The sequence below is a fragment of the Rhipicephalus sanguineus genome, chromosome 9 (genome assembly GCF_013339695.2).
Source record: "Rhipicephalus sanguineus isolate Rsan-2018 chromosome 9, BIME_Rsan_1.4, whole genome shotgun sequence".
Classification (NCBI taxonomy): domain Eukaryota; kingdom Metazoa; phylum Arthropoda; class Arachnida; order Ixodida; family Ixodidae; genus Rhipicephalus; species Rhipicephalus sanguineus.
In genome coordinates, this window is record NC_051184.2 from 29,102,881 (window position 1) to 29,128,523 (window position 25,643).

Below are 25,643 nucleotides of genomic sequence, written 5' to 3' on the forward strand. Positions count from 1 at the left end.
CAGTCCCTGTCACAGGAAATCAGCGCAAGTGCCGCGACGGGGTCCCGTAGGGATATAAAAAATCAAGGAAGACAAAAGGGCCGAGCAGGTCTCTACACAGTTCGGGAGAACACGGACCGTTGGTGGTTGGTTCACCCCACCCGAGTTGGTTGGCCGGCAAAACAATACCGCAGCCGCCCTCCGGTCACGGGGCACACGACGGCGCACTTTCGACGACGACGACGTCGCCAGCGTGCGGTCGCGTCGGTGTAGACGCGAAGCAAAAACAGCGAAACGTACAACCTGACCTCGCGTGCGAGGGTGACCCTCCCACCTGCGTAATTACGAACGGCCGTGCTGGGTCGGTTGGCTTCGGAAATAAAGGAAGAAGAGGGGAGGGGGGAAGGGGGGCACAGAAACAAACACGCCCGCGCTTGCTTCGAATAAGCGGGTCTGTTTGCACAGCCGCCAAAAGCCCAAAACGAAGTTGTGGTCGCGGAAATGAAGTCACGCCTCTATATTCGTGGCTTTTCTAGCGGACTAAAATTAACAAAAAAAAAAAAGGAAGAATAACTCGATGTTCCCTCGGAGTACTGAGACCGAAAGCGTGAAATGTCACAGAGCGCAAACACGGGACAAATAATACAAGTTAGCGAAGAACTCCGCTGCATCTTTCTTCTTCTTTTTAAAACCCTGCAATCTATAAAGTTACTATATATATATATATATATATATATATATATATATATATATATATATATATATATATATATATATTTTTTTTTTTACAGCGATTCCTCTTATGCGACAATGGAACGGGTGGACAGACAGATGGACGAACGGACGCGCACACAGCTTCCTCTTTGGGTCGGCATAGAAATGCTTACGCATTTAAAAGTACCATTCATGCCTACATGTGCCCAACTATACTCCGTTTCACACATCAGGTGCAACGCTGTGGAATCTACGGGAGACGTTCGGCAAGTCCTCGCGTCTCGCGGCTGGCTTTCGTGGTTGTAAACACTCACTCACTCACTCACTCACTCACTCACTCACTCACTCACTCACTCACACACACACACACACACACACACACACACACACACACACACACACACACACACACACACACACACACACACACACACACACACACAAACACACACACACACACAATAACTAACGGTAACACATATGAACACCAACGATGTAAGAAATGCTAATAACTATACGCACGCCCTTTGAACGTAACAAAAACAAACGCTAACGCAAAATCAGGCTAATATGCACGGGCAGTAACGCGCAATAGCGCACGAGCAGTGACGTACGCACACAGACATCAGCTGTGCCACGCACTAAGCATATATAGGAGGCACAACGCACAGAGCGAGGTCAGCACCGCAGAATGCGACTGCACATTGCATCCCTACGAACGAGGGCCTTGTTACTGCTGCTGCTGCTGCTCGGAGATTAATGGGACTAGACAATGGCGGACAGGCGCGGTGGCTTTCGTTCTGCGTCTGTCGTCGTTCCGCTAATCTCCGCGCCACAGGGGCGGCAACTGCACGGAGGCGACGGGACAGCGATGCGAGAAGGAGGAGGGGGAGAGGAAAATGCAATTTGTATTGGGACCGAGAGAGAGAGAGGGAGAGAGAAAGAGATTAATGAAAGAAGGAAGAGGGAGAGAGAAGACAAGAACACCAGAAAGAAGGAAAAGAGAGGGAAAGAAAAGAAGATGCGGGATGAAGGAATGAAAACGGGAATGGTTCGGTAATTACAAGACAGAACAATGTGGAAGAGAGGAAGACAGCAAGAATACAGGAAAAGATGGAAAGCGTATCAATGAAAGCAAGAAAGTATACCTTCGTAATACATAAACGATCTTACGTTAGAAACATGAGTACCGCCACCCTGGAATGTTAAAGGAATGTTTCCTATTGTTGGATGTCGCGATGTGAATTAACGAGGTCGTGAAACGTCACATGCACAAACCCAACCGTTTTCGAGCGCATGCGACCTTAATTATTAATTCACTCCGCCAAACGCAAAAATATGACATTCCTTAAACAGCCCAATATGGCGGCGCCATGGTGTCTTACGTAAAATAATCTATACCTATCCCAGCAAACCATATTTGTCACTGCGTAGGTTCTCTTCTTTCATTCCTTCACACTTAATTGCCCTTTCCAAGTACACGGTAGGCAAGTAAAGATTTCCCGTGGTTCGCTCTCGATATAATTGTGAACGTGTTTTACGCGCTGTGCAAAATTTTACGGATCAACTTGTCGCTCCAGTCACCTTTCCCTGCTCGTTCACGGATCGCGAGGGGCCGTAGACTATTCTATACGCTCTCGCCCGTAAAACGTACACGCGTAGTGCAATAGAATCTCATAGCATGCGGTCATTTTACGGACCAGCACGGCGACGTCAACGCCGACGACATATTTTCGCGTGTAATCTCCCTATAACTGATATCGCAATAATGTCCCCCCCCCCGCAAAGTACGTCTGCGTTAATTGAATAACACTGATGAGAGTACAAAATCAAATGAGTTCTGCGGAATCCCGCAAGGTGTCGGAAAGGTTATGAAAGGCGTAATTGACAACCACCCGTATGTGGCACGAAGTCACAAGGAAATCCATACGAATTTCTGAGAAAACAAAGCTTCTTGTTGATTTCCGTGTGGATTTCCTTGCGGCTTCGTGCCTCAAACGGGTGGTTGTCAATTATCCCTTTCCCAACTCTTTCCCAACTCTTTCCCAAGCCTTCCGCCACCTTGCGGGATTCTGCAGAACTCTATTTGCAGTATTCTGTGTCGATGCGCTTCGAGTTGTTGATGAAATCGCCTTCGCACTGTCAAATGCTAACACCCCGGTTAGCTCAATTGGTAGAGCGACCAGCCCGGAAAGGCGTTGGTCCCGGCTTCGAATCCCGGACCAGGACGAATTTTCCTTCGACTAAGCTTTTCTTTCTGTCAAGTACCTATCGATTTCCTTGGATGCTTTGTGCCACAAACGGGTAGTTGTTAATTATCCTTTTCATAGTAGAAAAGCTGAGCCATCGCCAACTCACCTTCGTTTTCGCTGAGCTGACAGGAGACCTTCATCACGGGAGACGTCGCGATGACGACGCACATCCAGAGAAGAACACACATCGTGATCGGCCACAAAACAAAACACACCGCGAATCAAGAACACATCTTGTCAAATGTCGCCACGATGCCGGCTCGCCGCAGCGTCGGAAACGTGCAGCAGAATATCCGCCCTCGGCGATGGAGACGGTGTCAGCAAGCGCCTTCTGCAGCTGCAAAGGACATAGAAAAGAACGGATGTTAGACAATCAATCAATAGATGGATCGATCGACCGGTCTGACAGAGAAAGAAAGGAAGAACGGGGGCACAGGTTAACCAGGTTAACAACACCGTATGCTAGTCTGCGCTGGGGCATGGGAAAAAGGCAGAAAAAAATTAGGAGAAAAGAAGAAAGTCTATCCGCGCACAATAGTTATTCAATAGGCTCTGTAATTTAACCCCCCCGCCCCCCCCCCCCCCCCCCCCCACAACCACACACAGAAGCGCTTTTAGAGAAGTTCGGGCTCGATTATACTGTTATTAAAATCACACCAACAGCGTTTTGCAGTGTATGCTTCACTTTTCCCTCACTCATGTTTGCCAGCAGACAGACAGACAGACAGACAGACAGACAGACAGACAGACAGACAGACAGATAGATAGATAGATAGATAGATAGATAGATAGATAGATAGATAGATAGATAGATAGATAGATAGATAGATAGATAGATAGATAGATAGATAGATAGATAGATAGATAGATAGATAGATAGATAGATAGATAGATAGATAGATCAAGCCCCGCTCACCGTCGGAGTTGATAATGCAAGTGAAGAAGAGAGTGCGACAAGTATAAAGCATGACGATGTAGAAAGAAGAAGAAGAAAAAAAAAACAAAATGGCGACAAGAAGCAGTATCCGGTTGGGAGACTGAAATACACAGTGTGCCGCGCGAGACCCCCGGTCGATGAAAAAGGCAATAAAAGAAAAAAAAAGACTAATAGGGAGTGGTGGGATAATGACTTGCCGTCTTTTACGTAACACCATTTCCGCGCCCCTAAACCTCTTCTATACTTAAAAAAAAACCTCACTTTGCATCCCGTCTTCTCTGGAGTGAGCAACACGCAGCGCTATCTTTTTCCTTTTTCCAGAGGGTTTACCGGCGGCAAACGAATGATGCCGGCGTTGCAGTTACTCGGCATGCTTCTTTCCCGCATTTGCGTGTGGCAAACTATGGCGACAGCAAACAAACAAACAAAACAAAAACAGAAAAAAGGAGAACAGAAAGAGCAAGCGAAGCTCGGGGTTCGGGGTCGGATCTGATTTGCAAACACGATTCTCTCGCGACGAAGTAATGCAGTGGGGAAGCCGATCCGAACCAGCGACTTAGTAAGCGCTCGGCACGGAAAGAGGAAAAAAAACGGGAGACTCCAAGAATATTCGTTTTGATATAGGTGCTTGTTTTTTCAGTCAAGGGTTTATTTTTTTTTTATCTCGAAGCATTCTGTATGAGAACTGAGCCGGGGTTTCTGAAGCATAACGTTTAGGCGTTTCAGTGGCAACACAGATTCCGTAAAGTAAAAAGGAAGGAAGGGAGGAAGCCAAACAGGGAGAAACAACGGGATGGGCTCCGCCCTGTTATCCTTTGCTGCTCTTCTTTCGTTTGCACCAAATTTACTTTGCGGAATATTCCCTCTAGTGACTAACTACTACAATACTGCAGCCTTGCTGCGCATGTTCGTGTAACGTGTTTTATTTCTTTTTCTTTTTTTCCTCTTTTTTTACAGGCGGCCCCTTTGAGCTGTGCGCTCTGGGACCTCTTCCTGTGTACTTATGCAAGCACGTCTATGCAAGCATGCAAGCACGCAAGAGATATAAACTGAACGTCACCCGGATACCGTCCAACTGAAGGGGTTGCGCGTTTTTTTGCGGCCGGAGCTTGGGCTGATGACGGAAACAAGTAGTCCTTCGCAATAGTGTGACGCACAGGGGCGCGCGAAAAATGCTTAATTTGAAGTACATTCATGCCATCTTTACAGTCGTAATATACCTGTAGAGTATAGACCGGGGCCAACGGAATGAAACACTACGCAATACAGAGACTGTCTGAGCAGGAATAAGATGCCTCAGGCAGGCTTGCCGACCTTCGTATAGACTACGCCGCGGATGAGTTGCGATTCTGCCATATTGGGCTGCAGATATGTAGTTTTATATCTTTCACAACTAAACGTACACTGCTACGGTAGGCGCATAGGCATGAAAACGGTTGGGTTGGTGCCATTCCAGGTTTCATGAACTATAGTCGGATACAACTCAAGAAGTCCGGAGAAGCCCCGCCCAGACAACCGAAGGGCGGCAGCCGATCGCCTCCGCGACTAAACAAATAGTCCCGCTCATGCACACAGTAATGTTCTTCGAAGGTGGGGTCACCGGCCGCCCGGCTTATGACGTCAGTCTGAAGTGCGCGCCCATTGGTGCAGGCTTGTGTGCATCCGTCTTTGAGGAGGAAATAGCGCGGACTTGCGTCCGATTATAGTTAACTTCACGTCCCGACATACAAATGTGGGAAAACATTCGTTTAACGGGTCAAGGTGGCGGCGCCCGTACGCCTTACATAAAACCGTCCATATGTGGACCTATCTTTGTCAAAGGCTGTAGTCGATGACGTAACGTCACTAAATTTGACGTGGTGTCACTGTCGGTGCGGCCGCATTTCGCACAAATGACGTCACACGTACGAAAGTGTGACGTCATTCTACGGTGAGCAGCAGAAAACCACGTAGTAACTCTCAGCAGCCACGTGCGTATACACGATATAACGAAAAGGAACGCGAAAATTTTCCTGGGCTTCGTTGGTGCTGTACGCAACTGGTGGGACGGCACGCACAAGTCGTGTGGTCAGTCCGCGCGCGGGCTTGTCCGACAGCCGGTGCAGCGAACGACCTCTACACAAAGCGCGTCGTTTCGCCGGCGAAGATGGGACCACACCCACGGGTCCGAGCCGGGCACGTGCGGTTCACGAAGCCCAATTGGGCGAGCAGCAGAGAAAGGTGAGGGGGGAGGGGGGGTGCAGTTCTATCCCCCCTGGGAAATCGTTTCACGTGGTTCCCATTTCCTTTCCGTGCTCGAGTACGAAGTTCACTGGTAATGGTGCCGGTTTTGTTGCTTTCATTATCATCGTTTTTCCCGGTGTCCTCTATGGCACCAATATCCCCTTTTTCAATAATTGTTGTTGTTTAACGTCCAAAAATCACGACATGATTATGAGGGACGCCGTAGTGGAGGGCTCTGGAAATTTCGACCACCTGGTGTTCTTTAACGTGCACCTAAATCTAACCACACGGGCCCCTAGCATTTCGCCTCCATCGAAATGCGGCCACCGCGGCTGGGATTCGATCCCACAACCTTCGGGTCGGCAGACCGTGGCGGGTTATTATAGTTAATAAGAATATCATCTGGGGCTAGTTGGTGCATTCGAGTAAACGATTGTGAGGTGCGCGAAATTAAGAAAAAGGACAACACATTACATTATTATATTAATCTGAAGGAACTTTCCGTTAGTCATTCTTGATTGCTGCATGCGGAGTAGCCTGTATAGACATGCAACACACCGAGCTCCAGACCTTTCTCATCTTCAATTCCGAGGTTTAGGTTCCCATTTAATCCTGACTGCCTGAAGATGATGCGCAACTAAAGCGAGATACAGATGTAATGCAAACAAAGCGAGATGCAAACAACAACAGTTAACGCGCAGCGCATTACGCTCGCTGCTTCCTCGGAGGTTTGCCTGTTTCCATGCATACGCTTAGGCTTAAGCGCGAATGACGAAAAACGTGGGTGCACGCATCGAGGCGAGTTTACCATCGCGCCACTGCCCCATTAGTCGAACAAAAAGAAGGAAACGCAACAGACTTACGCAACGCAGATGTTAGAGGGAAACACGAGTAGGCATTACCGTACTAGAGCAAAGCATATCACGTAAAAAAAAGTGAAAATAAAACACGAATAACTGGGTCTAGATAATGCCCCAACCCGCCATTTCGCATCTGAACCTTTGTTCGCAGTCAGCGCAAATAAAAAAAAGAAGAAAGAAAAGACAGGAACAGAGGGGAGCAAAGTCGGTTTTGAGTAAAACTTACACGTCATTTTTTTATCTTTATTTCTTTCGTTTCTTTTTTTTTGTGATATTTGTCGACCGGGTCTTTTTTCGTGCCTACTTTGAGAGCAGAAGCTACATAACCGGAATTATTTCTCAGCATTTTTCTTCTTAACAGAAACCTTCTGCAACGAAGAGCGCGTTGCGTCAGACCCTGCGAATGCACGTGAACATTTGGCTCCTGTCATATTCTGAGCTTTCTTTTTGTCTCTTACAAAAAAAAAAAAAGGTTGAACGTAGAGACAACACGGTTAAAGTTACAAAACTCTCGTTGCTAGGGTCTTTATGGGCAATGAAAAAAGAAAGTTCAATGTTATCCTGATGAGCGGTTGCAGAAAAAAAAGTACGCGAACTCGCACGCAAGCTGCGCGTACTGCGGATAACTATTTATGCACGCGAATGTATTTTACGTAGTTTTATTGTTGCTTGATGGAACGTGCGTGCGTGAAGGGGGGGGGGGAGGAATGGCTTGCAGGATGATTGCTCATTAGTACCAGTAACCCTAGTTTTGTGCGGACATACAAGTGCTTACGCATTATGCCACACCTCCTGTGCGAACATGCATATATGTTTTTATTAAGGAGAAAGCTGGAGATGCCTCATCAAACCGGAAAAGCCACCGTCGGGGGCGTCTATGCGAGTGATGAAAAAAACAAAAAATCGTCATGCGGTTACGTGACCCTATGACGCCATCATGACGTCACAGGTCGCCAGAATTTGTGAATCCCATCATGATGCCACTATGACGACGGATGATGACGTCATTACATGACTTTGACGCTTGGTCAAAGGGGGGGGGAGCGATCCCGGAGGCACTGCAAAACCACGTGAGGTGCGAAACACTTGTCAATGCCTCCGATGCCGGAGGTAGAGCAAAACCACGTCGGATGTTGAAAGCTTTAAGGGGAACGGTGGACGGGGATCGGATGAATACAGTCAACTGGGAAGAAAAATATGACCGTCGCCTTCGGTGCATACGGGAGTCCGTGACTTTATTTTTTGTTTGGAAGCAACATTCAATGGGCCAATTAAATATTCTTGTTGGTGTAAAATGTTGCATCACGTGACTTGCTGCCAGCTGTTTGCGCATCTGTGCACGCTTTTATTAAAACGAAAACCCGTGTTAGTTCTAAAACTACGACCTACAAGTTGGGTCTACGCTTTCTTGCGGCAGACAGATTTTACGGGGAGATAGGCATATTAGAGAGTTTTAGCACTGGGGACCCCAAGCCACCTACGTACGCACGCTCTTGCGTTCCTTTGCACTGCCAGCCACATACACCGAGAATACAAAAGAGCACAAGGCCCGCGCGCCCCCAAGCCCGCGGGAACCCAGCACTAAAACTCTCTATTATTGCGATAGCAATTATAGGGACACTCCAAGCGAAACTATGTCGTCGGCGTCGGCGTCGCCGTGGTGGTACGTAAACGCGACAATTTAGGCGTAAGTTTTGCTCGATACTTTCGTTTACAGCGTCTTCAGTTCGTGTCATATGGGCGTAATTTCGACTCGAACACTTACATAAGAGGCAACCTTACCTGTAGCGGCGAGTTTCGTAGCGACATGACGCGGTTATCTCGAGCGATTGCGCATGCAAGTATGTTACATTAGAAGTTTTGATGTCGCGTTTCAATACGTGAGTAATGTACAAATAGGGAGGACGAGGGCTCGTCTTCTCTCGCAACTCGGAACTTTTCTTCTAGTCATCTCTCTATTCGTTAATCTTACCTCACTCCTGTTCACGGTTATGTTTACAACCCAGCCAACAACTTACTTCGCAGTTTTAGTGACCCGCAATCGTGTAACTTAAACAGCCTGTAACTGAGCATCCCCGGCTCTAGAGTACGCAACACAGCAGAAGGTTCCTGCCGTAAACTCTTCGCCGTGGAGGCACATACCCGGTGACCGTAATTTTCGCAAGCCCGCAACGCCGCATGTTGCGTAACGTCTAACTAAGCCTTGTTGCAGCACTGCATGCGATGCTAGCAACGGCGCTGACAGAAGTTGCCTATATTAAGGCCAGTTCCTCATTAATCCGCAGTACGACGATAACAACTTTGTCTCCTCTCTCTCTCTCTCTCTCTCTCTCTCGGTAGCTGTAACATGTTGCCGGTAGCATGAGGCAACCGGTTCGAGTTGAGCTGACCTGATTCCGACGGCAGCCGAATGCATAAAAGCCCACGCACGCATCTTTTCGACAAACGCCGTTAAAATCGGCTGCCGTCGTTCCACTGACATTTTGCCGCAATACGGAACGCGTGAAAGTCGTCGCTGCATTATTGTAAGGAAACATTGAACTTTTATTTACATTTCAGAGTGTTTGTATTGCATTTATGTCACGCGAATAGGTTGATTTACTACGAGCGAAAAACCAAGCTGCCAAAGTTCCATTCTCGAAAAATTTCTCGCTGTAATCCCGAGCTCTAGCATATCTGAGTGCGAGGTCGTCACTTTAAACAGCACTTTTTTTTTTCGTACCGTGACCTTTGCGGCTCAGTAAGAGTTCTCGAATCTCGACAAACCCTGCCCTCGAATTTTTAATACGATGTTTTTTTTTTATTGATTGATCGATGTAGTGTGTTTACCAATAGCAAATCGACTACTACAGAGGAGAGGTGAAAAGCAGGCAGTATAACCAGAAGGGAGAATCTTGTATATATGCTATCCAAAACTGCGAGAATGTGAAGGCGGAAAGAGGGCCGTCCAATTCGCGGAGCCGTGTCGGGCTTATGGGTGATATCGGCAGTGGCGTATCAACTCGTTCGAGAGTGGGGGGGCTGGCATCACTCACTCTCTCCGCCGTATATATATATATATATATATATATATATATATATATATATATATATATATAACTTTTCACAACTGTTTGTTCTAAACCAAGGAAGAATCTGCACAAACAGATTGTGCAGGCTGGGTCGTCCTATACCGCGACAATACAGCGGTGTTTAAGAGCATTTTGAAAATATTACCGTGAAGGTTCGAAGGTGCGGCCACATTTAACCTGTTCTTCATCTGAGCATTCCTTCTGCAAACTTCACAGTCTCAGTTTGGCGTTGTAAATAAGATGAGTATAAAGAGAGAAGAAGAGAGAGAGTAACGAAGAGGAAAGGCAGGGAGGTTAACCAATCTTTGGCTCAGTTGGCTACCTACACAAAGAACCTGCTATGAATCTAGTACCTCAAATTCTCACTTATTTTCTGGGTCATGTTCACAGCGCCTGCTCGTATCACGACGCAACAAATGACGCGCAAGTGATCCACCGAGTGGTTATCACGTACGCATGAGTGCGTAAGGAAAAAATAATAATAAACTATTTTCAATACGGCGCATATTGTGTATTTTCAATACGGCGGTCATTGGTTCTTTGCTATTCGTCAAACATTTTTCGGTGTGCCGTAAAATCGCCTCTTTGTTAGGCGACGTCACAGGTATGCGTAAACTCGCGGCGTTAAAATGAAGCCTGCACAGTAAGCAGCGCATTACTGTGCTGAACAATAATTTTTTTCGCGATAGCCCGACAGTGTCTCTTCCTGAACGTAATTCAGGAAAGCTGCCCGCCAATCACATTGGCAGCGGCTACTTATAGCAGCGGGCGAGATCGATTCATATGTGAGAGAGAAATAAACATTATTAGGAACAGACACAATCCTTTGCAGGTAGACAGCCTTCTTAGCCCAGAAAACCGTGGAAGTTGTTCATCTTCCTGGTGAGGTAGATCAAGCTACAGGTCAAACTTGAAAGCTGGACTTCTCAATGTGCTCGACTCCACTGCCTTGTTACAAGCCGCCGCAACCGCTGCAGGCTACCATATGATAAGCAAGGTGAAGCAGGTTAATCGAAGGCCAAAGTGGGAAACCTTTTAGCTCTTCTGGCTAGGAACAACTAAAATACTCCACACTTCTGCACACATCCACTCATAGCAGCTTGGATATGGAGCAGTGGCGATGGTAATCGTTTTCAAAGAAAGAAACTAAAGTTCCTGGAAAAAGAGAACATTTGATCGGGCTATAAAACGTTTACTGGTTCCCGCCCGTATTTCAGTCACCGATTGCGTAAATTTCAGGCCAGGCAGAACAAAATAAAATCATTACAGACCCCAGCTGAGCGATAGCGTCCTCTGGAATGCTCGAGCGCAAGACGCAAAAGCGTAAAATAGGCAGCGCGCACCGGAGAGAGCCTACAGTGCATGACGGAGGACAGTCGTCACAGCTGAATCGTAGGACAAGTTTTATTACATAATTACGTTATTGCTCAAGTAAAACTTTGCCTGATTTGTTAGTTTCCATGTCTGCCGCCGACAACGACCACTGTCGAAAGTGGGGGGGGGGGGGGGCTCAGCCCCCCTTGCCCCCCCCCCCCCCCCCCCCCGGCAGATACGCCTATGGATATCGGTAAGGCCATCAACGTCTGCGGCATTCTTGAGCGTGTTCTAAATTATCACCGGTACACTTCCCCGCTCCTCACTCGCTTATTCGCGACGAGAGCGACTTTCAAGGCACTGCAGAATCCGTAGTTCACGCGTGCAGCCACACTCATTTGCCCTTTCATGTGTATCGTGAACAGAGCAACAATGGTGTCGATCAAGCGGCCCCAACCCCTCATATTCAAAGGAAACTTGCATTGTAAACGACCACAGTGACCGTTTACTACGCAAGTGTTTACATAAAAAGACATTCTCGCTCACCAGCGGAGCACACGACAAAAATATAGCGCCCCCGATAAATCCCTCGAAGGGGAAGCGGCAAAAGGCGGGCTAGTTGGTACATAACTTAAAGCTTGACAAACAGCGCAAAGACAGGACGAAGGAAATTGACACACGGACGGACGCTGACTGGCAGCTGGAATTTTTATTGACGAAACCAAGAATAAGTAGATAGACGAAAGAGTCGAAAAACGATAAGGTTACAAGATTCTTGTCACGTGCGTGACGTCATATAGCTGATGGAAGACGCTACGGACCTCCGCAAGGCACAGACGGGAGTATTTTCAAATTTATGGCGGCTAAGCAAAATATATCCTACGTTGTACCATGACGCTCGTGCGTCGTGCGGTGGTTTGCCAACTTTATAGCACATCTCATGGGCTTGTGGCCGAAAGCCAGACAATTTAAAATTATTTTTTAGGCAACAACTTTCTAAACAGTTTGGAACAGTGGGAGGCACAACTTGCCAGATCAGACCGAGAAGTGCAATCAGCGTTTCTGAGTCACGTTAAGCGAGCGGCGGAAGCCAGTGGGGCCTTGGACTTGGAGCCCCACCCAACATGCTCCTGAATTTTCATTTTTCTTCCCCTTCCCTTAAAGGAGTACTGACATGAATTTTAAAATTTTTCGGGTTGTTGCTCTAAATGAAAGCACGGGTATCGAGAACCCTAAAAAGAGTGTCGTGGTGCCTGGGGATGCATTGCATATATTTTTAATATCGCTTCTTTCAACCAGCAGTTTCGGTTTCGGTTTCGAGAGGGCGGCTTCATAGTGACGTGTCAAGTCGGCCCGTGACGTCACGGGCAGACTGCAACCCACGAAATATGCACCTGCTGTCCTTTGCTGTCAGTTGAACGTGGTTCATGATGAGTGAACTGTCGTCCAGTGCCTCCGACAGCGATTTCTGTGATTTAGGCTGCATGCAGAACCCACATTTCGCAAACCAAGTGAGCTGACTAGAAACGTCATAGGGCTCTCCATGCGGTGAAGCTGCCTTGCAGATGCTGGGAGATGAAAACTTTAAAATCAAACTTAAATATTTATACGTGTTTCCCGGATGCGGTGTGGGGAGAGCGTTAACACTACATGCCAAGGAAACCAAAAACGTCCGTTTTGCTGCACTTCAAAATCGTGTAAGTACTCCTTTAAAATAAAGTTTTGTTCTTGTGAGCTGACTAGAAACGTCATAGGGCTCTCCATGCGGTGAAGCTGCCTTGCAGATGCTGGGAGATGAAAACTTTAAAATCAAACTTAAATATTTATACGTGTTTCCCGAATGCGGTGTGGAGAGAGCGTTAACACTACATGCCAAGGAAACCAAAAACGTCCGTTTTGCTGCACTTCAAAATCGTGTAAGTACTCCTTTAAAATAAAGTTTTGTTCTTCTTCTAGATAGTAAACGAATATCCTAACAAAGCATTCTCTATAGAAGATGTCTCTGTGGTTTCGTGTTGTAACCAGATAAATGATGATGATGATAATAATAATAATAATAATAATAATAATAATAATAATAATAATAATAATAATAATAATAATAATAATAATAATAATTGTAGGGGTTTAACGCACCGAAACCTCGGCATGATTATGAGAGACGCCGTAGTGGAGGACTCAGTAAATTGCGACCGCCTCGGGTTCTGCACCCAACGTGCACCTAAACCTAAGCACACGGGCCTCAAGCATTTTCACCTCCATCGAAAATGCGGCGGCCGCCATCGGGATTCGATCCCGCGACCTGCGGGTCAGCAGTCGAGTGCCATAACCACTATAGACCACCGTGGCGGGTAATCAGATAAATGAAAACAGTACGTTCCTAAAACACTTTGCTCCAAACTCGTCAATCAATCAATCAATCAATCAATCAATCAATCAATCAATCAATCAATCAATCAATCAATCAATCAATCAATCAATCAATCAATCAATCAATCAATCAATCAATCAATCAATCAATCCAATATATTGCGGGTCAAGCTAAATAGAACGAGGTCTCACAGCCAAAGACTGAATTGGAACTTTTGATTGTAAGGTGCCGAGAGAGAGAGAATTTATTTACAGAAAGGCAGAGAGGTCGGCCTGAGCTATAGTTTGCTCTGGCCTGCTACTCTACACTGGGGAGGGGGGACAAGGGAGCGAAAGAGTGATGAATGACGATGGTAAGGTAGGGAGATGAGAATATAGTTCGTGACGCTGGGGCAAATCTAAAGACGTGCATCCAGTCCAGTGGCTTGTAAGAAGGCTACGACTGCTTCTATGACCACACTTGTGCTGCTGAAGTCAGGCCAAGGACCTAACACAACCTCATCGGTTAAAGGCCTACTATGATACTGCCCAATCGATGAGATCGCTTTTTTTTTCGTTCTCGTGCGTACGCTGGACAGGCGCAAAATATATGTTGAAGTGTCTCTGGTATCCGACAATGACCACAATCGGAACCTGTGTCACTGCAGCCGATCAAGTGGGCATAGCGTCTTGTGAATGCCACACCAAGACGAATGCGGTGAATGATGCATGTCATATTTCGCTTCAGCTTGTGAGGCATACGAAACTGGGTCCATTTCTTCGGCTTCATTTCTGGGTCCCATTTATGAAGCCGCTTGTGCCGGCGTTCTGGTTTGTTCCAGTGCTCCATTTGAAGTTAAGCGAGCAGATCAGTTTCATTAGAAGCCTGGTCCGTTTTCTTCTGGGTTACTCACTTTAAACATGCCCGTTAACTGCGAAGTTTCGCTCAATGGCTTCCTTCATTTAGGAAACGTTATCGTACAAGCTTGGAGAAGAGATACGGAAAAGAAATGTGAAGTAAGGGTCGCCCTCGTTTGATCCTTATTCTTACGTCGCACAATTCCTTCGAGAGCATCCACTGCATCGGTAGTATCCCCGGCCTTCGCAATAATAGCCCCACAGTGTCAAGAGGTTATTGAGGTCATCGCAGCTACTCGCTTCTAAAAAAAAAGAGTGAGTGAGAAGTTCCACCGTAAGCATGGGAAGAATTCGCACGCAATAATATACAAGTGTTCGCGCCCTCAACCAGCAACCATCGGCCAGGGAAAAAGGGACGGGAATGACGGAGGTAGAAATAAGAAGGGTCACGAAAACGGCGCGCTAGGAGATTTCAGCTCGCAATATCCTTTCTTCGCTCCGGGGCTTTGAAAGCCGCTCAAAGACTTCCGCTCCAAGATCAATGATTTGCCGGTGCACTCGCCGTAGTATATAGGCCGGAGGTAAGGAAGACAGCTCCAAAGAACGCAAAAACCCGAAACAGCAAGGAAAGGAACAAAGAAAGGAAAACCACGGAAGGCTATTCGCATAATATTGCGAATGAAAGCTCTAGCGAGGCGCGACTTCATGTTTTTTTTTCTTTTGCGCTCAGTGCTTCTGAAGTCCATGCACTCCTGTTCGTGAATTCTAAGTCGTAAGTTCGACCCGCCGTGCTAGTCTAGTGTTTACGGTACTCGACAGCTGACAAGAAGGTCGCGGAATCGAATCCTGACCGCCGCGGCCGCGTTTACTTAGATTTAGGTGCACGTTAAAGAACCCCAGGTGGTTGAAATCTTCGGAGCGTGCCTTACAATCATATAGTGTCTTTGGGACGTACGTAAAAGCCCAACAAATTGGCAACAATTATTATTAGGTTGTAAGTTCGTACGCAGGTAGACGAACCCGCTTCAACAGAATGCATAGGTATGGCACGTGTTTTTGGTGAAGCTTCCGTGTCTCCGTTGGTATATGCCACGGTAACGTAAGCGCAGTGTAACACGTGATTTGCGAGTGACGGTGTCTTCCCGAGACATTGATTGGCCGCGCATGGATTTCGAGATTTTTCTCGTCTCAATTCCGAGTCTTCGGGGAGTGATGCGAAGAAATATCCGGGCCCGGCAAAGGGATTAGGCAAATCAGAAGGATGCCATTGACGGAGACTGCCGACTATACGTCGTTTAATATTCCCGCAAGGCTACATGCTATCGAGCCACCATACTTTTCAGCGGAATGCAACTTCTGCGGGCGGAAAGCAGATTTATAGCATATGTATGGGTTTGCCAGACCAATGCCTCGCCAGGCTAATAGTGCCTTATACACTAAAGAGCGAACAACCTGGCAAAGACGGAAGGCAGTGCTGCCTAACTCGACCGTTGAGGACCATGCAAGCCTTGGTGCAAAGAGCCAGGGCGGCGGCCTTAGCCAACAGAATCCCCGGAAGAAATTGGCCAAGCTCGTGCTAAGCCGCCCAACGCTTGAAACAGCGAATCTGGACTATGCTGAAGACTAATCTTGTTGCTTCTAGGTTATTTCTAGGCCTTACCTAAGTAATGCAGGTTATTTCAAGGTTGCTTCTAGGTAGTTGCTAGGCATTAGCTATGTAATGCTAGGTTGTTTCTACATTGACTCTCAGCGCAGAAAGGTTCGAGTTAAACCGCAGACAGTCACAGACACGACACGGATGTCCAAACTCCAGAGACAGAAACTCGCGATGAAGCCAAGCGTTCGCATCTCTCGTATGTCTACCGGCACGTCGTCGTTGGCGTAGGCCTTTTATCGCTTCGGAGTCTTCTCGCAGTCGCCGTTGCCTTTCCCGTTCCCTAGTGTTCTCTCGTTGTACGTACTCGGGGTCTTCGGCTCGCCGCCATCGCTTCGCAGCCATTTGTTGGGCTAACTGTTGCCTTCTTCTTTAGTGGATCAGTGGTGAGTAGTGGGATTTACTCAATTTCTGTTGCACATACTTGTTTATGAGGATGATAGTTTCCTGATACGAGATACAAGGAACTATTTGCTCAGCAGCTTCGCTGTTTAATAATAATAATAATAATAATAATAATAATAATAATAATAATAATAATAATAATAAAATAATAATAATAATAATAATAATAATAATAATAATAATAATAATAATAATAATAATAACAACAGGAAGCAAGAAAGCTAGAATTAAAACTCTGGCGTAAATCTTGAAAATTACGTGTCACAAAGCCACGGCTCATGTGATCGCGACCCTTCATCAAACGCAAAGCTGACTTCTACGAAAAAGAATGACGTAAACACAAAAGAACGAAATAATAAACACGAAATGTAACAAAAAAAAACCGTATCACGCAGAAAAAGCCAGCTTCAATTCAGGCCGCTCGTTTACATCCCATTTTCGCGAGTCCGTGTTGCCCACTTCCCGGTAGTCGAAGGTTATGCACTGAAGCTTGAAGAAAAAAAAAGAAAAAAAGCTGTAAACTGACAGAAACACAATGAAATGACCTGAAGTACGTACTTTGGGAAAGTAAAAGAAAATACATCGACAGAATATGTACGCAAATTTGTGCAGGAAAAAAAAAACAATACGGAGAAGAAAATAGCGGCACCAACGGGAAAACCTAATCAGGCCAGTCCTGGAGCTCAAAAAGAATTAAAAAAATAAATATCAAAATGCCGTAGTAAAAACCAACGGATGACAAAACGCGAATGAGGCAGGATATACGCATCACCGGATATGCGCAAATCGCCCCGGTAGAAAAAAAAAGAAAATTTTAATTAGCCGGAGATGACGTTTTAATTATATCAACAAAGAAAGGACCGGCGGTCGAGCCGTGCTCGCTATCGTCATTACCATGATCCGTGAGGAGGATCGTGTTTACGCGAGTGGATATACTACACAACGTCGGCGAGCTACACAGCGTTCACGCGTACATCGAACACGAGAGATAAGAGGATTTATTTGGGGATGGCTATGCCTTTCCGGTACTACACCTGCATGAAGTGTGCAGCGAACGGAACGAATGACTCGCTGGCCCGGTGTTTTAATTACCATGTGGTGACAAAGTTAGACTGTAGCTCGACGTCGTGGGTTCGGTTCCCAGAGAGATTGAGCAGAGCGCGCGGGGTACGCTCTTAGAGGGGCCGTGACACCAAATTTTCGATCGTAATCTGTGTTATGTGGGTTAATCCTTGCGCGTTCACAAACAAGCTGGCGAATTTTTAGCGCATTTGGTCCGGCGATTATTTTTTAATCGAACATTTTGATACACACGCGAGAGGCTTGAGAGTCGGGCAACACTGGCAGCGTTCCCGAGCCGTGACGTAACGTAACAACCTGCTTGCTTTCCGAGCGTCCGCATTCTGCCGAACGATCATGTTCCGTTGTCAGGTGCACGTGAAGTCAAGCTATTTCAGTTTTCTTCAGCTTCACATTGAGCCTGGACGATTTGCAGCGGCTGAAAGTTTCGGCCTGAAACTTTGGTAGAAGACGACGGCTCCGCTCCATGAAGCTCATGACGTCACACACGCCATGGCGAATTGGACGTCGCCGGCGGTGGGTGGGGTTTGTAGCCGGCGACTTCTAGGGCTCATTTTGCACTGAAATGCTATTTCACAGTCCATTTTCTATATATGTACAGGTATATTGGATCCTCTACATCAATTTCTCGCCGAGAAATTCATAATGTTGAGTGACCGTGTCATGGGGCCATGACATGGTCGCCCAAAGATTCGTGGTTTACAGCGAAAACTAGAAGCAAAGGGTCTATTATGCGTATACAGATTTCAAAACTGGGCCGCAAAATAACATTTCAGTACAAAACAAGCCCTATAGGTCACCGGCTGTAAACCCCGCCCACCGCCGGGGACCGCCATTTTGCCATGGTGCGTCTGACGTCATGTCCAGCACGGAACGGAGCCGACCAAAGTTTCAGCCGCTGCAAATCGTTCAATTTCAGTGCCAAGCAGAAGAAACCTAAAGTATCTCAATATCACGTGCAGCTGACCACGGAACAATATCGTTCGCCATAATGCAGACGCTTGCACAGCTAGGTGCTTGTTACGTCACGGCTCGTGAGTGCACCAGTGTTGCCTGACTCTCGGGCCGCTCGCGTGTTTATAAAAATATTAGATTATAAATTAAGTGCTCGACCAAATGTGCTAAAGTTTCGCCAGCGTATTTGTGAATGCACAAGGACAAATCCACGTAACACAGATTATGATCGAAAATTGGCTGCCATGGCCCCTTTCAGCAGAGCGCTTGGAGCATGTTCCTGGGTCGTCTTTTGTCGATACCAAAGTTCAAGTATGAAATGGTGTAACTGTTCCCACTTGACCCCCGTAGCGACACTTTTGCTATGCTTGGGTAAGATTACGTGGAAAGGAGCTGGCAGACGGGGACCAATAAGATACCGAACCGCTCGTCGAAAGACATGATTTCAGTGCTTGATGGAGAGAGAGCGGGGATGCAGTTACACACTTGTGAACTTATTGCACTGTTGCGTAACGGCAGAAGCAAGAACTCGAATCGCTCGGTTCAGATACCAGACAACGCTTCGTGAGGACAAACCAAGAGTTGAAATAAAATATTAACAGACAGACAGACAGACAGACAGACAGACAGACAGACAGACAGACAGACAGACAGACAGACAGACAGACAGACAGACAGACAGATAGATAGATAGATAGATAGATAGATAGATAGATAGATAGATAGATAGATAGATAGATAGATAGATAGATAGATAGATAGATAGATAGATAGATAGATAGATAGATAGATAGATAGATAGATAGATAGATAGATAGATAGATAGATAGATAGATAGATAGATAGATAGATAGATAGATAGTAATATTAGACGGTCCTTCCTTTAACTGGAGCTTGAACTCGCGTCCCATCAACCATCATACATGCTTCCTTCTTTTTTTCTGTGGTTCTTATATCAGCCGTAGTTCTAAATCGTTCTAGCCGCCTTCTTCTTTACGCTCTAGATGTGAGTTCCAGCCATTTTCCGCGCCAGCTTTTGATCTTTAGCAACAGCAAAGTAAAATAAAAACGTGTTAACACCTCAACGTGGGGCAGGAAGATACGCGTAAAGAAGGGCGCGTCATTAAACCTCCAGTTTGTCGACGCATGCCATATTTCACCTCGCACGTCTTTTTTTTTCTTTTTTTAATGCGTTTTTCTCGGTCTTAGCCAGCTGAGATTCGTACGCATCTTGAGCGATTAGCAGGCAGCGGGCGAAAACGCTGAAACGCGTGCCACAGTTCCCGGCCTGAATGAAAGCCGACGACTCTCTAGCGGCTATTTTCCCACGTTTTACGTTTTTGTTCAGAACGGCCCTTTTAGAAGAAGTTCCGGAAATTTTCGTTTCTTCGCTTTTCGCAGCGCTTGGCGTTAGAGAGACAGCAGTCGGGGTTTTCGCGTGCACGTATGACTAATGTCTGCAAATGGATGTGGTTATGTACGCGGAAGAAAAAAAAAAAAAAACCAGGAGCATTCGCTGAAGCTATTCTTCATGCGCCAGACTTCAATTACTCTGACGAGCGCCGCGGAAAGCGCGCAGCTGGTGTCGTTAACGCAGCTCCGAGCTGAAGATGAACGACCGTGGGACCTCGCTGGATGAACTTAGGCTTAACTGGGACTTCCAAGTTTTAGCAGTGTTGAGCCCGTAATTGTACGTTAAGTTCATTCCGCGTGTCGACGCATCGTGTTTGTTTGTTTTAGTTGCTGCGGTCTTTTTTTTTTCTCGAAAATGTATGACATATAGGACATCTGTCGCTGTTGCCAACTTGCGGAAGTGTGCGAAGTGATGCTATAGTATAGAGCTCGCTATCGAAAAATCTTAGCTAAGAAATACGACGAATAAAAATGGGGATTAAACAACTTTTCGCAGGCAATTCTATTTAGATTCTGAGAGTTGAAGCAAGACCTGGGAGTGAATACACAGAGTTGGTGCAGTTCAGCCGTAGTTCTACATCGTTCTAGTTCATGTAGCATTTATATGCAATGGCGATGAAAAGCAAACATTTTTGATAGAAGCTCTCGTTAGAAAATGATAGGTTATCACCTTTAATCTTCAATAATAATAATTGTGGGGGTTTGACGTCCCGAAACCACGATAGTGGAGGACTCCGGAAATTTGGACCACCTGAGGTTCTTCAACGTGCACTTGTACCCATGCACATAGATTTAGGTTCACGTCAAAGAACCTCAGGTGATCGGAATTTGCGGAGCCCTCCACAACGGCGTCCCTCATAATCGTATCGTGGCTTTGGGACGTTAAACCTCGACAATTATATTATTAATTATGGAGGCCACAAACAAACGTCCAGAGGGGCTTAAGAAACTCGTAATAAATAGCGATCACTGGCAGTCGTGTACTCATGACGCAGTGGCTTAGGCAGAAATTTGTTTCGGAGAGTGGGCGGCACGTCCTTGATCCGATGTGGGGTCCGGGCAGGTAAGTGTGGTCGGGTGTCATTTTGGGCTCTGTATTCCATGGCAGAAAAAAAATTCCGTACGTGGGGGGCACGGGTCCGGTGCGTCACTTCTGGCTACGCCACTGTCATGACGTCACCACAAGTCACCAGTGACTCGTAACGACGGCGCCGGGGGCCGCGTGGCCCGGATGTCAGTTTAAATCGTTGAGCGCGTTACTGGCGTTTACTCCAACACTGCGCAACAAGCAAGTCGACTATTTGCTCTACTTTCTATGGCATGGTTTAGCGCGCATAATATTGCGTACACGTTGAACGACAAATACACCAATAACCAAGAAAATTGCTCTATAGTCGGTTAAAACCGAAGCTTAAATGTAAGCTCCGGCCACTGCCGTCACTGTCCCACATAGAGAGAATATAGAAAGAAAAGTTTCACCATCTCCCTCTAAAGGGAACCATGTGGGGATGCGAAGGAGCGCATGGGTCGACTTAAAGTCCCGTTCATCACGGGCACCTTGCCCGGCGTTAACGCGTCCTTGCATGTGGAGCACACCATGAATTAACTGTAGTTGCTGTTGCTGTTACTCGTCCCGAACTCTTGTTGGAGCACGCCACGCGGGTTCATCGTGCGTCTGCAGAATCTCGTTCCCCGACGCCATCACGTGATTGCTGAGGGAGGGTAAGGGGGAGAGGCCACAGCGTCTTACCCAGCACCTTACACAGGCCCGAACGCGCGAGCGCGTGCCAGCACACGTGGTTTTGCCTGCGTTACGCCAAGCTAGGACAGCATACGGCATCCCGGGCCCCTAAAGTGATCTGCACGTATCATCATCAAGGCGGTCGAAGAACAATACGAAGGAGACCTCCTTGGCGCGGGCACTCGCTCAATATGTTACAGATGGCTATGGTAGGTTTTAGAAAGCGGACGGTCGACAATGGAACTATGGACATAGAGAAAAAAATGTTCTTTCTCTATGCTACGGACAAAGCCCAGCGCAAAAGCTGCTTCGCATCTTAGAGAACTTAGAGAATACATATTATAAAAAGAAGCCCGTTAAGCGTATCTAATGTAACCGATTTTCAAATACAGACACATGTTCGTGGCGCTGGTTATAGGTCGGGAACTTTAACATCCTGCCAAATTTCAACAAAGCTCCCGACATCATTGCTCAGCGGAATATATTATTTTAAGTAGGGACGGCGAACTTTTATATCCTTGCGTGCGGAGTACCTGCATTAGCAGAGAAAAAGTACTTACGGCTAGAACTAAAGTCACCTACTACAACTCTTGCAGAGGTGAATGGCAGGCGCGCCGCAGTTCTGGGGGCGGGGCTTGTATTTATTCTTAGGCTGTAACCGGCCAAGGAGGCCTCAAAAAAAACTGCTGTAGTGCAAATTATGCCTCAATAGCGAAGCCGTGGACACGCGAAGATGGTGGTTGCGGCCGCCATCTTTGTAGAGGCAAGATAAAACCTTAGCTTCCAGCGAAGAAAGGGAAGCGTTTTTGGCCCACGACGTGCACGTTTAATATGGCCTTTTTTTTTTTTTTTCGGGAAGATACCGCTCTATGTGTGTCTTAGTGTTACTGGTTTCCCCAAGAAACATTAAAGTATCGGCAAATTCATTGGAGATCGAGCCATGATTACTCATCCCGATACGTTACTATCGCGAGGCACAACGATCTTTTATCTTAGAATCAATCTAACGTTTACATTAATAGAGCGAAACGACTTTATTTGAAAGCGGGCACCATCCGAAAACAGCATGTTTCGATATGAAGGGTGGGCAAGCGCTGGCTTCACTTTTGCCGGTAAGGCCATGCAATAGCTTCCTCTTCAGCAATTTTTTAAACCTGCTGTAACCGACTATAGTTTTCGAATATGGTCGGCCTGTTGTGTGTGTGTGCGTGTGTGTGAGGTCTGTGTGTGTGTGTGTGTGTGTGTGTGTGTGTGTGTGTGTGTGTGTGTGTGTGTGTGTGTGTGTGTGTGTGTGTGTGTGTGTGTGTGTGTGTGTGCGTGTGCGCGCGCGAGCGCGCGTGCGTGTGAGTGCGTATGTGTGTGTAACGACATTTCATGCTTAAGCGAGGGCAAACGTTTTTCGCTTATTATAACAACATAATATATAACATCACCATAACGAATAGAAAGAAACAAAAAAAAAACGGAAAGGGCGTCGCGCACAATAAAGTATAACGAAGCGTGGCTGTATATGTGACACTGGCTTCTTATAGCTTTGTTACTTTTTTTTGTTTCATTCCGGTAATGCCCGTTGCTGAGGCACTGCGATTCACACTTGTTTGAAGTTTAAAAAAAAAGAAAGAGAAAACGTATCATTGTCAGCTCGTCGACTGTACAAACACGGTTAATCTCCTTCGCACTTCTGCCCGCGTTACATCGCGCAACCTCAGGTTCAACGTTACACTCGAAAGAATACACAAAGGCTTAGCGTTCTCGCACAAAGCGTCGGCGCTAGCGATAAGAACACGGCGCTTTTATTGTACTTATTTTATTCTGTTCCTACATCACACCGCTCCCGCTTCTACCCTCCCTAACAGCCGAAATATTTATCTTCCAGGGTCTTCTCAGACTTTTCAACAACAATGCCCCTTTGTTGCGGATGCGAAGCGATAAGAGATTCCCCTCCTCCTCCGTTTTCCTCCTCTGACCTCCCTCGCAAACTAATGAACTAGATGCTTCCTCGAGACACCCAATCTCGATTCATGAAAGAGCAGCGGCTCTTCCTTTGACCTGCGTTCCACCCTTCCTCTCTAGCGCGGCAGATTTCCTTTCCTTAAAAAGAGATTGCGGTGCCACCCTTTCGCGTTCCTTTCCTTCTCACCCCCTCAACGCCTTTCTCTCTCCCACTCTCGCTCTCTTAAACTAAAGGCAAACATTAGGTTGACGTGGATTGTGCAAATAGCGTTCCAGAAACCTCGTAATGATTGGTTCGTGCCAAGGAAATGCTTAGTTTGAAAGACAAATCACGTTTCAGCGGTCCGCGTATACCGTTCGCGCAATTCAGACCGCCCGCCTACGAGAACGGCGGTCTGACGTATCATTCGCCAGGCGCGCGCCCGTTACTACCCGACAGCTGGCGCTGCGGAGCTGGGGGCCTTAGAGTTACTGTATATGCTACCTAAAGGTAGCCAAAAAAAAAAAAAAAAAACGGCAGGAAGTGGAAGATGGAGGCTTGCGATGAAAAAATTCGTAAAAAGGGGGTGGGTGCTCGAGCCGACGTTTCGACAAGTGGACTTGTCTTCTTCAAGGCTGGAAGAGCCTTGAGGAAGTCAAGTCCACTTGTCGAAACGTCGGCTCGAGCACCCACCCCCTGTTTAAGAATTTTTTTACCTAAAGGTAGCATATGTTGTAGCGGTTACTGTATACGCTACCTAAGGTAGCATATACAGTAACTCTAAGGGGTCTTAGCGGAGAAGAGCCCGGTGAACACGCAACATGTGTCGTTCTCAAGGGTATTGAGAAGAAGTGCTGTTAAGAGCGAATCGAACTGAAACGCACAAGTTGCACTTTATTCCGGCTTGCACTGCCCTGAAATGTTCTTTCCTTTCATGAGTAGTTTGAGTACTTGTGATTAATCTTATACTGAGGCCCTACTACATCATCGCGCTTGTGTTCTAAAATGTCCCAGTGGTAGCACAAACCGTGTTCTATACATGTAATTCGGTTTCTCGATTACTAAAACACTGCTGTGTATAAGGTTAACGTTCTGGTAGTTCTCAAGCATGACATTTCACTCTGACATAAAACGTTATTTGCCTTCAATGTGCCTTTAAAGCGACACCCAAGAGAAAAAAATTCAGCGACGATTACGATACTGCCTAATGCGAATTATGAGCGCAGCTTTGTGTTGGCGCGAGGCCAACTGTGCTTGAAGTTCGGCCTTTCCCGGGCAAGGTATCGACTACGCCATAAATCGTAATTTTTGCGAAGTAGGACAGCACCCACTACGCCATTGTTCGTCTTTCTGCGGATAAGCGAGGTACCCGCTACACACCTGTAAGGTACGTATTATGTGCACTTTGTTGATGCTACGTGTGGCTGATGACGATGAAGAATTATGTGGCTGAGCACTTTGCAGTGGGTGGGAAGCATTAAACCACACACACATTGCGCAATTAACAATGTGCGAAGGGTGGTTGTTATTTTACTTTTCTGCCACTATATTGCATTGGTTAACGCGATTCCTTCCACAACGCTTGTCGCGAGAAGACACTTGGTAAGCGAGAAAGCATGAAAAAAAAATAACATGTGAGTGGCGATGAAACTTTGGAATTACCGCAACAATCGCCCCGACGTCACAGATTTTGACGGCGTCCATTAGGGCCCACGTGGTTCTTCAACGGTAAATATGAACCACATTGTTCGCTGAGGGTGCCAGATACAGCATACCAAGTTTAAGATCTTTAGCTGAACTAATGTCGCCGAAATGCGAAAAAAAAACCGCTTTGAAATCCGTGACATATCGTGCGGAGATTTCGGCACAAAACTGAATAACGAAACTTTGGCCTCGGATTTTCTCT

The 25,643-nt window shown here is 46.6% G+C and overlaps 1 protein-coding gene across 3 annotated transcripts in view; it reads right to left on the minus strand.

Annotated features, from left to right (window-relative positions):
• The window catches only part of LOC119404877 (tyrosine-protein phosphatase Lar), a 234,581-nt gene that overhangs the window by 175,271 nt on the left and 33,667 nt on the right, over positions 1 to 25,643 (minus strand). For all 3 annotated transcript variants that reach the window (XM_049419052.1, XM_049419053.1, XM_049419054.1), the window contains exon 2: positions 3,052 to 3,282. In XM_049419052.1, the coding sequence (XP_049275009.1) occupies positions 3,052 to 3,133 (82 nt within the window). In that variant the 5' untranslated portion in view covers positions 3,134 to 3,282. The remainder of the gene's footprint in view (positions 1 to 3,051; positions 3,283 to 25,643) is intronic.